Source organism: Apaloderma vittatum, unplaced genomic scaffold (genome assembly GCF_000703405.1).
Source record: "Apaloderma vittatum isolate BGI_N311 unplaced genomic scaffold, ASM70340v1 scaffold9812, whole genome shotgun sequence".
NCBI lineage: Eukaryota > Metazoa > Chordata > Aves > Trogoniformes > Trogonidae > Apaloderma > Apaloderma vittatum.
Window position 1 is genome coordinate 14,170 of NW_009703063.1, and position 17,453 is coordinate 31,622.

Genomic DNA, 17,453 nt, shown 5'->3' on the forward strand with positions numbered 1-17,453 from the left:
CCTGATGCTGGATTTGTATTTTCACTGGGAACAGAACTAGGAACAGTGGACCCTGTAGGAGCTCCACTGCTTCCCAATCCTAAACCAGGATTAAATCTGCATAAATGACAGAAAAAGAAATACAACACTTGAACAATAAATACTAGCTTGCCTCTTTTCATTTATTTAATTACCAAATAAAAATTATGTCAATTGTCTTAAGACAAAGACCAGAGTTATCACTGTTTAGAAGTGTGCAGCAGGCAAAAATGTGATAGATTCCAAAAAAAGTCTAGTTAAACTAAAAAAGGCAGGCGGTATTGTCTTTAATAAAACCCGGGTTAAATCTCTACATGTAAAAACAATGAATAACGAAACACAACAAAAAAGTTCTTGTATAAATTTCTAAGACAAATTCTTACCCTGGTATAAGCCCTGGTGCTTCTGTTGCTAGTGTCTGCAAGCCCTGCTGGATCTGTAGTAAAGCCTGCATTGCTCTAGGGTTTGACATAGCTGATAACGTGTCAGGATTCTGCATCTAAGAGAGTGAGAGAAACTCTTAATCATACGAAGGTGTTCAGTTACTCTTTTATCATTAGATGCTTCACAGAATCTGACATAATTTCAGAACTTGTTTTTCAACTTCATATTTGAATATTTACACGAAATCCTCCAGGTACTATTTTCTTTTGTCGAGAAAACTTTCATAGCAGGTCATCAACGAACTCTCTAGATGTGGACAAAGCCTTCCAAATGAGAAGTACACATTTTCATTACCTCTTCTAGCGGATTTCATCATCTTTCAAAACCCTAAGACTGCATTAGTCCAACGTCATTATAGAATTAGTCTCCTATGTCGTACTACTGGTAAGCAACAACACTGAACACAAAGAAACCTAACCAATAAATATCCAACTTACACAACACTCCTTTTCCTTAGCTAATTCAGACCACAGCAGTTTAATTGTTTGATCATGGCTATTTATGCAGGTCTGCCTATGTGTAGTGCTCTCATAGCATAGAGAAATGGAGACAAATACACTGCAAAACATACTGGCAAGTGAAAACATAATACTCAAGGGCTCCCAGTCTACTGTGACTTTGTGCTGGTTTTGGCTGGGATAGAGGTAGTTTTGTTCACTATGGTAATGGGCTACATTTTGGATTTGTGAGGAAAGTGTTGATAACACAGGTATGTTTTAGTTACTGCCAAGCCGTGCTCACACAGCATCAAGACTTTTTCTGCTCTTCACAGCACCCTACCACTGAAGAAGATGGGGGTGCACAAGAAGTTGGGAGGGGACACAGCCAGGAAGGGAAGAGGACTTGGGAGTTACAGCATTCTGTCTTCCCACATAACTATTATGCATGTTGGAACCCTGCTTTCCTGGAGATGGCTCAATATCTGCCTGCAAAAGAGAAGTGGAGAATTTATTCCTTGTTTTGCTTTGCTTGTGGGTGCGGCTTCTGCTTTGTCTAACTGCCCTTACCTCAACCCACGAGTTTTCTCACTTTTAGTCTTCCATTCTCTCCACCATCCCACTGTGGCACTGTGGGGGGAGTGAGTGAGCGGCTGTGTGGCGCTTTGTTACTTGCTGGGGTTAGACCATGACAGATTTCAATTAAAAACTAGATTTCACATCCACAGATAATGTAAAAAGCAATTTTTTTTTTTATTTCTGAAATCAAATGTCCAGAAACCTGACAATTTTAGGTGATGTCCAGTTTAGTTATTAAACTGTTCTTACCTCAGCCCACAAGTTTTGCTTTTTTTAATAATTCTCCTGCTCATCTCATTGGGAGAGGGGAAGAGTGAGTGAGGAGCTGCATGGTGCTTAGTTATTGGTTGGGGTTAAACCACAACATACACAAAACCAAAACAAATGGCTTATGCTCACCTCTGCTTAGAGATGTCACAGGTAAATGAAAAGTAATGTGTTTCAGTCACATACCAAGTGACATGGTCTTGGTAGCCAGACCTACTTCAAGTAGCAGACATGCTTATTAATCTAAGTAGCCTTCATGTGGCAACTAGACCAAGCTTCCTCTGCTGAAAATACGTTTTTGATTCATACAGAAATCACAGATTAAAGTCAAACTTCCCCTGGTACAGAGCAAAATTGCAGAATAGGACATGAAGAACTCTGCTCTGGAATCGGGGTGCATAATAAGACTTAAGCACAGCAAGTTGTTAACATTCTCTATTAATCTCTTAGATTTTTATTTTCCTGATAGCTAAGAGTCAGAGAATAAATGTACAGCTAACAAAACTTATTCAAATTTTGAAGAGGAAAACATTTTGGGTTCTTCAAAGAAACCTGCTGCAACTACTTTAAGAAAGTATTTAATTCACAACTTACTGTCTGATATTTGAAGATGTTTTATAGAAATGGTAGTCCAACAATTCCCAGGGCACATAAGTGAGCTGGATCTTGTCTCTATTAATGGTATTAATTACAGTTGTTAAGTATTCCCAATTCTTTCCTAGTTCTGGAAATTACTGGGCAATTGCCCTTTATTGCAAAAGATGCCTTCCACCATGCAGAGTAACATTATATGGTTTCTGTTACCCCATCCCATAACATAAATGCCAGTGGATAAGCAAGTAAGTATAAGCTGTAATATTGTCAACATTCTCAGAACGCCCAGATATTTCTCTACTTCACCTGCTAGTGCTGCTGATCATCTAACCTAACATAGTGAATACAACAGGGAACTAGTTGCGAAGATAAACCCCAATGTGATACTGACAGAAGGAGATACCCAAAGGAGAAAGAAAATATTCTTACTGTGCCTTCATTAACTACCATTTATTCACAGATTTCAAAACATCCACGTGGAACTACCTCCTCAGATACTACTGAGTCACCACTAAGGAGTGGAATTATAAAACACTACAGCCATACATGTGGTTGAAACAATTTAAAGTTTCTTCTGAATACTGAACTAGCTAGTGTAACTCATGCATTTGATAATTATTTTACTCAAAACTGCCTCTGTGCTATCACGTTTGGGCAAGGCACATTTACTCTGATTTGCAAGGACTGCCTAATGATGGAACTCATGCACTGGATTAAGTTTTCAGTTCCTGGGGGAAAAAAATCTTGTTTGTCTCTATTTCAGAAACACAATACTACTACACGCTGTGGTAACTAATACTTAGCAGATACCTGAGCTGCAAGCAAAACATTGTTAAGAGAGGAAGATGGTAGTGCACTCTTCACAGGCAAGAAACTTCAAAACTCACTTATTTTAACTAGCTAATGACTTGGCTATTCCCAAACATAGATTTGAAGAGGCACAAGAAAAGCCTAGTGAATTTTTTTTTCTAGTGGTGGGAAAAGAACTAATCTTTTTAATTTGCAAAACAAATTGTTTGACAAACAAGTGTTCTTTGGCTGATGCACAGTTAAGTACAATTGTTCCTTCTAAGCAAAGAAGCAAGAGCAAATCTAAGCAGTTGTGCTAGCCACAGACAAAAACATCCACTAGAAGTCAGGTTTAACTTTTGAAAGGGATGGAGATACTAAGCAAGAATTTATTACTAAGGGACAATCTAACTTTGTGTCCAAAGCTAATGAGAATATATTACAGAATCTAGCCTGTAGCTAAATCATAGAAAGACAGCAGTTTATTGAAAATATTGCTCGTTGACCTGTAGACGTTTATTAACAGCTAGTATCTCATCTTACTTGCTGAAGGAAAGTTGGAAGTTGTTGCCTCATTTGTTCCTGAAGTTGAGGGTTTCCAGCAAATAAAGGATTATTCAACATCATCTATGGGACAAAAATATTTAACTTCAAAGATCAAGAAGTAAAATCACAGAGCGTTTTAAGACAACTGCTTACATAAAAATAGTCTATGAAAATAATCTCACTAAATAATAATCATCTACTTCTTTCACCAAAACTTCATGAACCACTAGCCTGAACACACTGCAGGGTTTTTTGGCAATTTTGGTGGTGTTTGTAGTTTGTTTCCCTGGGTTTTTAGTGCATGGTTTTTTTGTTTGCTTTTGTTTCCTGCTGTTGGCTTGGTTTTACTTGTTTGTTTGGGGATTTTTTTGTCTTTTAAGACTTGACAAGACAATCTCACTTGTATTACAAGAAAATCCTTTTCTGTTTAGTCTCCACTATAGAGCTAAGTGATGGTTTCCCTGTAAACACCACCTGAAGTCAAAGACACTTCCAAGTAAGTATTTAATACAGAAAAGATTTCTTTAATCTCATTTCAGATTTGATTTTGGATATTACTGCATTAAGTAAAATTTGAAAGCATTTCTACAATACCATTCAAAAAACAGCACCTGCATTTCTGCAGTGATTACAGGTCACAACAGAGAAGTTAGAACCAAAGTAATGCCTAGATTCCCCTCCCTTCACTTGTCCTAAGCTATTGTAGGACATATTTATTTACTGGTAGTTCTGCCTGAATTTACAACTAAAGTGTTTATTTTCTCTAACTGGATCTTTTGTTTGGTCACAAGTTTAGGGCTGTACAAAACATACACAAACTTGCAAGTTATTTTAGAAGCATACCTGGCACGCTGTTCAACTACTAATTGAAGAAGCTCACTGCAACAAATTGTTAAATGTAAGTAGGTAATAATTTCAGTTAGTTAGGGATTAACATTAAAAACTGGGCCACTCAGTACTGACAATTGTTGAGATGTTGACACAAGTGAAAATTCAACCATATCACAGATTCAACTCTTTTTACACAAAACATTACTACATAAATGCATTTACCTGTACTGCAAGATCAGGGTTCTGGCTTAATGACTGCATCATGCTTCTCATATAGGGTGCAGACAACATATTCTGCATAAGCTGTGGGTTTTCTGTTATCTGCTGTAATAAGCTCTGCATTCCCGGTGTGTTGAACATACCAGCTTAAAAAAAAAAAAAATAAAGTCACTTTAGCAAATATCCTGACTCTCACCAGTCAAATTAGACCACCTAAGACCAGGGTATAACGATCTGGTTTCTAAGTGGTTTAGTTCCTGAAATACACCTTAGTGTGGTTCTACTTGCATAGACACATTTACCCTAGAGGCGAAGACAGGCTGTATCCAACAGGCAGTCCCATTAAGTATCTGAATTATTAGCTTTTTTAACATTTGCCTATGATAAATACTATTATTCATCTAGAAGCTCTCTACCTTCATTATTTTAAGACCTATTATTAGCCTTAGTCTGCTTTTCATGTTTGTTTTTCTACAGAGGACTTTGATACTAGTCAAGTGTTCTACAAAAGTGAACAGCAACAAAAACTCTGAATCAAAAACTTTTTTTCTAATGAAAGAATCATTTCAAACTCCAAGTATGTGCAAATGTATACAACTGCAATAACAAACACACCTCCTAGTCCAGGTCCCAAATTTGGTAGAGTTGAGCTCTGTCCTGTACTACCAGAGGTGCTATTTCCGGCACTACTACTGCCACCACTCTCGCCACTGCTGTTGGTACTTGTCGTGGAAGTCTGTGAGCCAGACTGAGGAGCCCAGGGGTTTGGTAGAGGATCTCTATTTTCTGTACGAGATGGCTGAGTGTCCCCTCCTGTGGGTGCATTGCTCACTAAAGAAGCAAATGGGTTACCTCCAAACTACAAAAGGAAAGCAAACAGGTATCACCTACTAAAGCCAACCATTTTAACGTTCACTGTAAATAGTAAGTTATCTTTCCAAAACTACACACGAAAATAAAGGTTGATGGCTCTTGATCAGTTATACTCACCGTTCTACAGTAATTCACTGTAAATACTCTGAAAAGATGACAACATTGAGAGATAATAGCACCTCAAAAAAAATTAAATCACATTTCTTTTTGAAAGCAGTGTTGTTACCACACTGGTATTATGATTACAGTAAGATTTTGCTTTGCATACTGGTTTCCAACCTCAAAGCCTTTTTTGATTCCCATCTTAGGTTCCAAGTTATTAAATAAACCCTTAAAAACATTTCCTCAACTTCAGAATTCTAAGGCAAAGAATTAAAAGGAATTAAAATTTAAGTAATACAGAAATTCATTAACTTTAAAATAGCTTCTCAAATACACAAAATAGTATCTATATTTCCCCAAGCTTAGAAGAGCACAGAAATTTTAAAGACTTTTCCTCTCAAAAGTAAGAGGTCATGTCACTTCAAGCTTCAAGAAATATTCTGTCAAGTACACATTTGGATATTTACACTACTTACATGTTCTTATCTTTAGAAAATATTTACTTCCAGTGGCATTTGCCATCTTTTCTCACCTGTTCCTGAGCTGCATTCAACATTGGTTCCTGAATATCCGTGTATATACGTCGCAAGGCATTGTATCCACCTGGTATACTTTCAAGATTGCTAAAGGCTCGGTCTTGGTTTCTCATCATTTCCTGCATCATTGCAGGGTTTCTAGCAAGCTCTAGTGTCTAGGACAGTGGAACATTTAATGTGTATTAATAAGAAATCCATTCTAAAGTGAAAATGGCAGCATTTGGCAGTATCTCAGTCACCACTGTCTAACCTAGTTTGAAATTAAGATTAAAATGAAATCAAGTCGCCAGCTTAGTGGGAGTCAACCGAATGCAATATTTACCCAGTATTCTACCACAACTGCCACGATGCTGGTTGATTCAGAAAACACTGGCTAAACAGAAGAAAAACCTTGAATGAACTATTCTTTCTTCATCTTTTCAACACAATATACTCCCACCATTTCTAACATCATTACAGCAAGCAGTCTATGCTACAAAATTTAACATATCCACACTTTCAAAAATGTCTTTTTTTTATATATACCTTCTGCCACACAGCATGTCTTGTGTACTATCTAATTTTAAAAGCACTCAAAAGAACTCACAGTTAGATAAAATGAAAATATGTAGTATTTTGGAGAATTATCACTTTTGGAAAACTCAGTGTTGGCTAGACAACAGAAGGTTTCAAGTGCACACAGGGACATGGAACTCTAACCTCAGAAGACCTGATTACACAAGTCTTCAATGTCTTTCAAAACAACACTGCATACTTTCTGAATTATCAGTCTGTTTCAGACATCAACAGCTACAAACAGGAGTTGCCTATAGCAACTTTTTATGGATTTTCTAACAAGCCCAAGTACTTCAAGAATGTTTATGCACTCAGCTAAACACGTCCAATTCCTCCTCTGTTGTTCACAGTTACAGTACAATCAAAGGGCACGAACTTACAGAGATCCTTTCACATACCTGTCTCATTATATCAGGATTATTCAGCATGTGACTGATTTCTGGATTTCTCTGTATCAGTTGCTGCATTTGAGGGTTAGCCATAATTAACTGCCTCATCAGGTCAGGATTTGAAAGCATGCTCTGAACAAGGGGGTCTTCCATTATCCGAACCATCATTTCTGGATTGGACATAAGTTGCCGTTGCATCTGACTCTGCAACTCTGAAAAGTTTGATGTATTTAAGCCCAGGCTACTCAGACCTGCCAAACCTCCAAGGCCACCTTTAAGAGGATGAAAAAAATATCATTGAACTTTCAATTTCTAATATATGTCTTAACATATATTCTTTCTAGACATATGTTCTTTCTAGACACAAAATACTTGGATATATCCTACACTTCACAATAATAAAAATGAATGGGAAATCCAACTTTGGAAGGTTGTTCAGGAGTTATCAAGTAAGAGTTTGCTTCTTTAAACAATGACTCAAAACTAAAAGTTCAACTGCACTTGAAATACAGGTTGTTACAATTTCAACAGCTTTTGTTTTGATTTTCCACAAATAAAACACAAGCAATGTTTGAGTTACAGGGCTTGGGTTCCTCCCACTACTCTCAGCAACATTTTCCAAGTTATTTATAATAATTTATCTGTGTCCTCTTGGCTAGATTATAACCAAGACAGATCTTGGAATATGACTCCTATTCCCTATTGTAATTACAGGCAGAGATCTTCTTACTAATGCACCAAGAATTAATTATATTTTGAATTTCCCTCCTTTGCCGAGCCCAAGCAAAAGAAAAAAAAAAATCTAAATGCATTAGTCAGTCCGAAGAACTGTCTGCACCTTAGAAAGCAACTGTTTATTATGGTAAGCTTTTCCAATTCTACCCCTTCCCCAACTCCCAAAAACGAATCCAATGAAAACGAATGAACCAAAAACTCCCCTGTGATTATGGAATTAATATTTTAAGCAAATAGACTCCAGGCTTTTTATTCTTGAAAGAGAAGACCGATAATGTTATTAGACTTGGAACCTAAGAAATACTGAACTGTAAGATTAGCAGCAACTTCGTTACTTTCGTTCTAGATTGAGACTTTACATTGCAAGTCCAACTTCATCAATACTCTCCTTGTAGCAATTCAAATGCACTTTTAGGGAGCGCAAGGACATTGGAAGGAGTTTCATTACCCATAATACCAGAATATAACATGGGTGGCTCTTAATTACTGAAGGTGAAACATCACAAGTCTGAAGTTCTGCATATAAAATTAAGGAAGTAATTTTCCTCTGATAACTTACTGATAAGAAACCTTCCACAACCAATACCACAGACATTTGTAATCAGGTTTTTGGATGGTGTGTTGGTTTGGGTTGTTTTTTTTTTTAAAGCTTTTGAAGAATAAAGCCTCAGGGACAATTACATGAGTCCAAGAGAAGACACCCCCTATGCTACCTAACAAATATTCTTACCCAAACCAAAAGGGTTACTATTTGTTGAAGGTGGTGTTGAGGTACTACTGCTTGATGTTGATGTAGTAGCAGTGCTCCCAGTGGTGTTTGCTTGTTGAGCGGGATGGTCTTGTGATCTAAAAAAGCAAGTTTAAAATTTGCAAGTTCAACGAATTAATTTAAATAATGCCGTTAAATACAGGAATAGTATTATATTTGAGAATCTTCATTTACATTTTGGGTTTTTTCCCTCAAAAATCACACTACTATCTCTAGGTGGTTTCCTATAAAAAGTCATTCTCAGATATCTGTGATGTTAGCAGTTTTTTGGAACAGTAGTCTGAAATATTAAAAAAAATGGATGGACTCCACAGCAGCCATTACCACCTTCTCACTCTGTCTCTAGGACGCCTGGCAATGAATTGTTTCCTGTCTTTATCTGGCTTTAAGGATCCTTGCCTTATTCCGCTATAATCAAGTACTACTCATTACCTTCCTGGGGCTTAAAGAAATAAACCCTAGCAAGATTTAATGTCAGATTTATTTCATACATATCGTTAACAGGATGCCTTACTGAATGTAAAATCCTGTCAATATCTTATTTCATTAGAAGTCAAATATCAGAATCGCAATAACCCGTAAGACTTCAAGAACAGGGTAAAAATGTAGTTACATGAAGTTAAAGCCAGCATAATTTAGCCCAGGCACTACAGGTTGCCCAAGGCATATACCCACCATACATTTCTACCGCAGAAGCATAAACACGGGTGCTGCCATGTAGTAAGAGAGATCAAGGAATTGAGTTTGTGTAAAGATAATCTGACCTCTGCTCAAAAGCAGCTAGCCTGCAACCCAAATCAGTTCTCTGGTCTGGTTCAACAATCTCTTAAATGCCTGTATTTGTAGAATTATAGCATAAAATGACTTGTAGAAACTATAAATTCAGACCCCACACAGATTTGAGGATTTGACTGCACACTAAATCTTCTGTCTCTGTTCATCTCATAGTACCTTCTGTTATAATAAAATTCTGTGCTTGTTCCACTAAAGTAAAGACTAAGGAGGAAAAAACCAAATCACAACACCACCACTACCAAACAAATTAATGCCAAAAAAACCAAGCATGAGAGATATCTCAGGTTCAGAGGCTTTCCTGAGCTTTCTGAGAGTACTCTGACTCAAGGCTGAGCATCAGCTGCCAAAACCATAGTCAGAAATCAAAAGAACAATGAAATACTTGGTACGCTTCACAAGTTCTTTCACCAAGTCATCAACAATAGGTTGTAAGTAGCCCATCTGCTGGTATACCCTGGTGATCTGACCCACATTCTTGTAAACAGATAAATAAAACACCTCAGGCCAAGTCATGCAAGTGCAGGCTGCCATGTGACCAAATCACCTCATTCAAGTTCTTACTGATGTTCTGCATGTGAAGGAAGAGAAACTGAGTCCACAAGATCTAATAGTTCTTCTAAAACTTTAGTCCACAATGATTCCTATGAATCCAGTTTTGCATATTTTAGTTTGTATTCCTTTCTTGCTTACTTTCAGGTCTATCAAAACACACACAGATTCTGCTGAATGAAAACCCATTCTAGAGGAAATCTTCCTGACAACTGTTAACAATCCAAGGAAGGAAATATCTGGATACTTGCCTTTGACATAAGCTGCCCTGACATAAAGCACTGGGTGAAACTCTAGGGTCCTGAGTAGAAAAGAATTAATACTCTGAAAATTAACAGCAACTGCCAACTTTGAACACAAGATGACTACCATTAGCCAAGCAGTTGTAACTTCAATGAGGAAGACTACAGACTGCATACTGACCGTGGATCTTCTGCTAGAGATATTTGGTTTCCTTGGTCTAGAAAATACATAGATCTTTCCTCCATAAACAAAAGGGAAAAAACCAAGCATAAAATCAAATTTGGTTTTCCAAGTGAGAAAATACTTTGAGAAGCAACTGTCCCTCTTCATGTAATGGACAGAAAAGTCTTGCAAAGCAGGATAGAAAAATAGATGAAACTGAAAACTTGCAGTTCGTAGTGCTTCTGTGGAAACGGGGATGATATACCTTTAAGATAATTGTTTTACTATCATGTCTGTCAGCCTCAAGCCTTTGAGTGAAATTCCTGTAAAGTGCACGTCCTCTTTTCTACCTGCTTTGCCATTATGTTTCCTCCTGCCATTTCTGAAAAAATTATAGGTATTCACTTGGAACTTTGTATTCAGAAATTCAATGCATCTTCACCGCCCACTGCTAATCACTCACTGCTACAAGGAAAGGTTACACGACTACACTGGACACCTGTATCATGCTGGAATTATAGAACTAGAGCAGTGTAACATACATCATCCTTTCTCCCAAATATTGGTTGGGATCTATGAGGATTCCTATTTGGAAGTTACACAACTAATATTGTTTAGAAGGGAAAAGATCCTCTTCAGATCTAGTTTTGGAAAAGGACTTTTGTTTAGTCGGATATATGGCAGCAACAGTCAACAGAAAAGTAAATGGCATAGCACAAAGTAGTTGGGAGCAATCCAGTATTGATATTCATACTGAAAATCAGCACTTGCCGGGCCACACCAGTAGGGTCTAAGTATTGCCTTTTGGGACAAGTGTAAAATCCAGATATTTTAGCAAAAACGATATTGAGATGACTGAGGACAAAGTTATATTTTTCAAAGGTGATTTTCATTGTGGTAGCGATTCTTTTTAGCAGGTCTTAGGAGCATGTTTTTAGTTTACTTGAGTAAAGCTAGTAGGTGAAGACGTTACTGCCTAATTTGAAGATAGGATAGATATATAAAAAGGGTCTGTAGTTTTTTGTTTCTACTTTCTTGTCTGGCATGATTAAAACATTCTGAAGATAACAGTAATATACTTTTCTAAAATTATTAAATAAATAATTTTAAAAAAACAGAAGAGAGGGGAGATATGGATTGCAATGCTGATCAGAGCAATGCAGGAACACCAAGAATTCCTCAAAACCATAAGAATGGTATTGCATACGGGTGGTCCTTTGCTCAGAGGCAAAGTGCAAGAAGGTACAAAGAGACGGCCACTGGTATTTCAGTATGTATAGTTAGTGGATATCCAATCTACGAGACCTCTGAAGACTGTGAGTCAAAAGCATTCTGCTCTCACTACTCATGAAGCCTCTCTGCCACACGCAACACTGCAGGCAAAAAAAGGAGAAGTCATGACAACAGAATACTAGTTTAGATGGATGAAGTGCAAAATCGCAGTATTAGCTAATACTGTGTGCAAGACTGGGACGGTTATCAGGTCTAAATTTCAGGCTGGGGAGGCACAGGCCAGGGAAGGGAGACCTCTTGTCAGTGGAAACAAAAGTGTTTTGACAGAGACATGAATCTAGCACAGAGAAGATAGTTCAGCCAGGAAGTGAGCATGGAATTGAAGACAGCAATTTCAAAAAATGTCTACATTTAATGGTAGAGCTACCAATTTCAACATATGCCTACTTTTTATGCTAATGTTAGTAAAAGGCCTTTGTGACTTGCTGAAGCCTGGAAAGAGAAAGCATCCCTTTTTTTCTCTTCTAAGTTCAATGCTCTCTCCTTCATTACCTGGTATCTTCCAGCAGGAGGAGATCCCCACCACAAACAAGAAAGACTCAGACCAGGAGCAAGAACACTTTCAGTCTAGAGCAACAAACACGCTCCTGACTAAGCAAGCCAGATTGAATTGAGGAATATATTACTGTGCTTCCTGAAAGGATTTTTTAGTTGACCCGTCTCCTTCTGGGCTCTTCACATGAAGCATGTGTCAATGACGTAGTTCAACTGATGCAACTTTTTCACTGTCAATTTGAAGTTGCCTCATTAAAACAAAACAGTCTTAAAATCCAAATCTTTATGTTTAGTTACACTAAAGCAGTTCGCTTACAAAAATTTTCTTTTTTTTTTCTCCTTTATCAAAACAGTGAGCAAGGATTCACGCTCAAGTTTCTATGTGTGTAAAAAGCTGCACAACGTATCTTTACAGATAGTAAGAGCATCTTTATGGATGGTAAGATGTCTAAGAACTATGAAGCCAAACAGAGTCAGCACTCAGCACTAAAATCAAAAAGTTAAATAAGAAAAAAGCGAGAGACTTACATTTAGAAACATGAATCCCATTAAAATACAAGATAAACTAAAGAAAAAAACACTGTAATTTCAGACTGTTATTCTGCAGCAAATGTGACTAAAAAGCTGATTAAAGTGATTTAGCCCAACGCAAAGGTTTTAAGAATTCAGAGTATTTTTACTTCTTAGAGGCAAATAGAAGATCACTCATCAGTCAATTTACCTGTTTTGTGTTTTGATAACCAGATGAACAGTAAGTCCATCGTGGATTCCATGCTGAGTCAGAGTATCCTGATCTTTTAAAATTTTTCCAGCAAATATCAACACAAGCTGATCAGTATGGGACTTGAAACGCTTAGAGATTTCTTCCTTGAACTAAAAAAAAAACAAACCAGTTATTATTATTATTATACATTTATGCAATTAAATACTGAACTATATTTTTAATGATCTAAGGACAAGCCACTCTGTTCACATTTAATGTGAATTACTCCACTTGCACTGCAGGTTTTATTTTACACTATCTAGACATACTTCAAGTTCTCTCAATGTTTTTTTGTCCACAGGAAGATGGGTAAGTTATTTCTTCCTATGTACCATAAAAATTTCAAGAGTTTCATATCTAGATGACTAGTCATATAACCAGCAATAAAAAAATCTGACTCCATGTAAAGACAACTATGGCTTCAATCAGGCATGCATCCATGACAATAAATACATAATACTACTTACATATACACACATATACATAATGTAAAAGTATGTATATAACTGCATACTAGTAAGTACACACTAATATATATACACGCTCATGCACCACTAAAGCCATCCATAGCTGAAAGATGGAGGATGAAATGTCAGAAGCACAACAAACCTACCTAAGCTTTTGCCAAAACTGAACCGAGGAGGATCCACTCTTTCTAGATATGTTTTTGCTTCCTTCCATGTGTCACAACTAGCATTCATTTCCAATAGGCAAAAGTTACCTGTCAGATCTCTCTGCCTTCTCATTCAACATAAGACATAGCTACATGAAACGTGGCTGCAGCCCTGGACATGGTGAGTAACCACGTACTTCAGCTGGCCAGGAAATCAAACCCTCATTAAAACAACTGATTATGGCAGCCCACTGTATACTTTCTTGCCCTACCAGCCAATTATAGCCAGGTCATGCTTTAACTGAGTTCTGACAGAGATTTATTATTTTCTAGAAAAATGCCTTCACTGAAAGAAAAAAAAACAACCAAACAAATAAATAATCACCAAACTTACAGGAAGATATCAAAGAAGAATGCTAATGACTTGATTACAAGAATGCCAGATAAATTTATTCAGGTAGTAGATAGTATTAGATAGTACATTAAATATTTTTTTAAATTATTGTAGGAGTTAAGAAGTCCTCCAGAAGTTCATTCTTGTCCTGATTTGAGCTAAACAGAACCAATTCTGTTCAGTGACTTTTACTTTCCAGCACAGTCTCTTCTAAGAAGCTGCACTTTCTGAAGTCAGCAGCATGTTTTTGCAGCCTGTGTCTGCTACTGGCAGTGATAACACCTGATGTTTGCAGTTACTGCCTGGGACTGGGATGCACAAAGGCTCTTGCTGATACTTATTCCTGTAGTGACCAAGGCTACTGCTGGCTCTTGTGTGTCACGCTGGGGGTGCCAGGTAGTAAGAGGGGTCACAAGGAAGTACAAGGTTGCACCTCTGGGGGGTAACAGACAGGACAGGTGACCAACAAGACTATTCCATTCCATATACATTATATTTGTTATATATTGAGCGATTACGAGAGTTTCTGCCTTTTTCTGCAACTGCCAGTGTCCAGGGAGGGCTCTGTCCAATCTCCTGCTTTTGATCCACATCCTGAGTTCCTGAATCCAGCTCCCTTTATCCAGCTCCTGCTGCCACTGAGCCCGGGGATTTCCCAGTGCCTCCTGCTCTGCAGTATATAGTTGCATAGTTCTTTATCACTTCACTATTATTTCTATTATTGTTTCATTAAAGCTGTTTTAGTTTTCTCTTCCAACTCTTAACTCTCTCTGCCTCATTCTCTTTTCCTTCCAGTTTGGGGTCGAAATAGGGGTTAGAGAGCGTATGTCTGTGTCTTAGTGGCTGGCCCAGCCCTAACCCATAACAACCCTATTTAACATTTTAAACTTAAGTTGACCATACTATTTTACAAAGCATCCCAAATGTCCTCAAGAATTCTCATTCCAAATAGGAAATTAGAATATTAATTTTGCAGTTAGTTACTAATAATTAAATTATATAATAAGCAGGATTAAAAAAAGTGAAATCCCCCTGTCTCATGTTTCAAAGATGAACCTCTAATTAAAAGTGTTTACAGTATAGGAATAGAAAAAAAACATTTTTCTTAAAAAGGAGAGTCTGAGAGAAAACACAGACTCTGTGGTTAGTAGGAGATTGCCGTTGGTTAGTTAGGTTTACTCACATAAGAGTTAATTCCAGTTCTTGGGGAAACAACTTTTAGGTCAGACTTTATACTGGCAATATTTAGACTTGCAAGAACTCTATAAAGTGACTTAGTCTACTTCTTCCCACAGTGGGTTAGCTAACTGAATTGTTCCTGACATGTTCATCAATTCCATTCTCCGCAGTCCCTGGAAACTTAACAAGAAAGCTGTCCCAGTGTTTCACTACCCTACTTCTTCATTGTTGCGCCCACAACAGACAATATAAACAGATCGTAGTTCTCCTTAGAAAAAATGTTTGCAGTAAAGCTAATCTTTCCTTAAGGTTTCTTTTCTAATCAAATCATTCCCACCACTCTTTTGATTTTCAAATCCAATTACATCACTTTAAGTGTGAGGCACAAAACTGGCAAAAATATTTCACAACAGTTCTTACCTATACTTAGAGGAACAACAGGATATACCCTACACTCTGCAAACTACATTCCTTTTTATAAGAAAAAGTGAGAGATCCATGTAGGAAAATATTCATGTAACATGTAACAGTGCCCACTTATTGAACAGCTAAACAACTCTAAATCTTTTTCTGCAGACCAACTGTCCAGGCAGCTGCTTCCTATTCTGCATTCCTTTGGTTAGTTATTCTTCATACACATTCCAAACTAACAAAAAAATAACAGAAATACTCACAATTTGGTACAGAGCTGATGTATGAGAATAGAAGACTACCATAATGCGCCAAACCAAAGACCTATGTCGTTTATGGTAATAAATGAGTATTTTCCACAACATGTTGTGACAGTGAGATCCACAACTTAATTCTCATCAGAAGGTTAATACTGTAGTCTACACAATATTCACAGAATCACAGAATGGCGTAGGCTGGAAGGGACCTTAGAGTTGGGGGGACCTTAGTCCAACCTCCCTGTCATGGGCAGGGACGCCTCTTAACTAGATCAGGCTACTCAAGGCTCCATCCAACTTGGCCTTGAACACCTCCAGGAAGGGGGCAGCCACAGCATCTCTGGACAATCTATTCCAGAGTCTTAACAACCTCAAATTGAAGAATTTTTTCCTAAGATCCAATCTAAATCTATTCTCCTTCAACTTGAACTCATCTCCCCTTGTCCTATCAGTGGACACTCTTGTAAAAAGTCTCTTCCCAGCCTTTCTGTAGGTATTGGAAGGCAGTTATAAGGTCCCCCTGGAGTCTTCTCTTTTCAAGGCTGAACAATCCCAGTTCCCTCAGTCTGTCCTCATAGCAGAGCTGCTCCAGTTCCTGGATGCACCTTTGTGGCCCTCCTCTGAACTCCCTCCAACATATCCATGTCTCTCTTATGGTGGGGACACCAGAACTGGACGCAGTATTCGAGGTGGGGTCTCACAAGAGCAGAGTAAAGGGAGAGAATCACCTGTCTCCACCTGCTGGCCACACTCCTCTTGATGCATCTCAGGACAGGGTTGGCCTTCTGGGCCGGATGAGTGCACTGCCCGTTCATGTTGAGCTTCTCATCTATCAACACCCCCAAGTCCTTCTCTTCAGGGCTACTCTTAACTCACGCTGTGCCCAGTTTGTATTTGTCAAATTGGAAGGGATCCATAAGGATCACCAAGTCCAACTCCTAGCTCCTTGCAGGACTACCTAAAACTAAGCCATATGAACAAAAGCATTTTCCAGATGTTCCTGGAACTCCAACAGGCTTGGTGCAGTGACCACTTCCCTGGGGAGCCTGCTCCAGTGATGGACCACCCTCTCAGTGAAGAGCCTTTTGCTGATGCCCAGTCTGAACATCCGTGATGCAGCTCCATTGCATTTTCTCATGTCCTATTGGTCACCAGAGAGAGGAAATCAACACCTCCCTCTCCATTGCTCCCATGAGGAAGCTGCAGGCTGCAACGAGGACATTGTTCAGTCTTCTCTTCTCCAAGGTGAACAAGCCAAGTGACTTCAGGTGCTCCTCACGAGTCTTGCCCTTGAGGCCTTTCACCATCTTGGTTGTCCTCCTCCGGACACACTCTAATAGTTCAATGTCGTCCTTCAAATTGTCTTAAACCAAGCTCTGACATATATTTCTAGAAGTTGCTATTTACCCATAAAGCCAAGGAAACAAAACACCGTTTATAGAACACAGCCAAATAGTACCTAATATTACAGGAATCAAAGGGTATACACTCCCTTTGCCCTACTTGCATGTAATGCTATTTAGATGATCTGCAAAAACAACACTACAGTAACATACGAATGCAACAGCCAATGTACCAGGACCCTCTAAACAACCTCTACAGCAACAGACATGCAT

General features: G+C 38.1%; 1 protein-coding gene across 1 annotated transcript in view; it reads right to left on the reverse strand.

Moving 5' to 3' along the window:
* Positions 1-17,144, reverse strand: part of UBQLN1 (ubiquilin 1) — a 20,665-nt gene extending 3,521 nt beyond the window's left edge. Inside the window, exons 1-10 of the mRNA XM_009864476.1 lie at positions 17,010-17,144; positions 12,942-13,093; positions 8,645-8,760; positions 7,189-7,451; positions 6,232-6,390; positions 5,340-5,583; positions 4,728-4,870; positions 3,672-3,755; positions 402-517; positions 1-96 (exon numbers count right to left, since the gene is read on the reverse strand). The exon at positions 1-96 is cut by the window's left edge and continues 97 nt beyond it. Of these exons, the coding sequence (XP_009862778.1) occupies positions 1-96; positions 402-517; positions 3,672-3,755; positions 4,728-4,870; positions 5,340-5,583; positions 6,232-6,390; positions 7,189-7,451; positions 8,645-8,760; positions 12,942-13,093; positions 17,010-17,144 (1,508 nt within the window). The remainder of the gene's footprint in view (positions 97-401; positions 518-3,671; positions 3,756-4,727; positions 4,871-5,339; positions 5,584-6,231; positions 6,391-7,188; positions 7,452-8,644; positions 8,761-12,941; positions 13,094-17,009) is intronic.
* Positions 17,145-17,453: the final 309 nt, after the last annotated feature.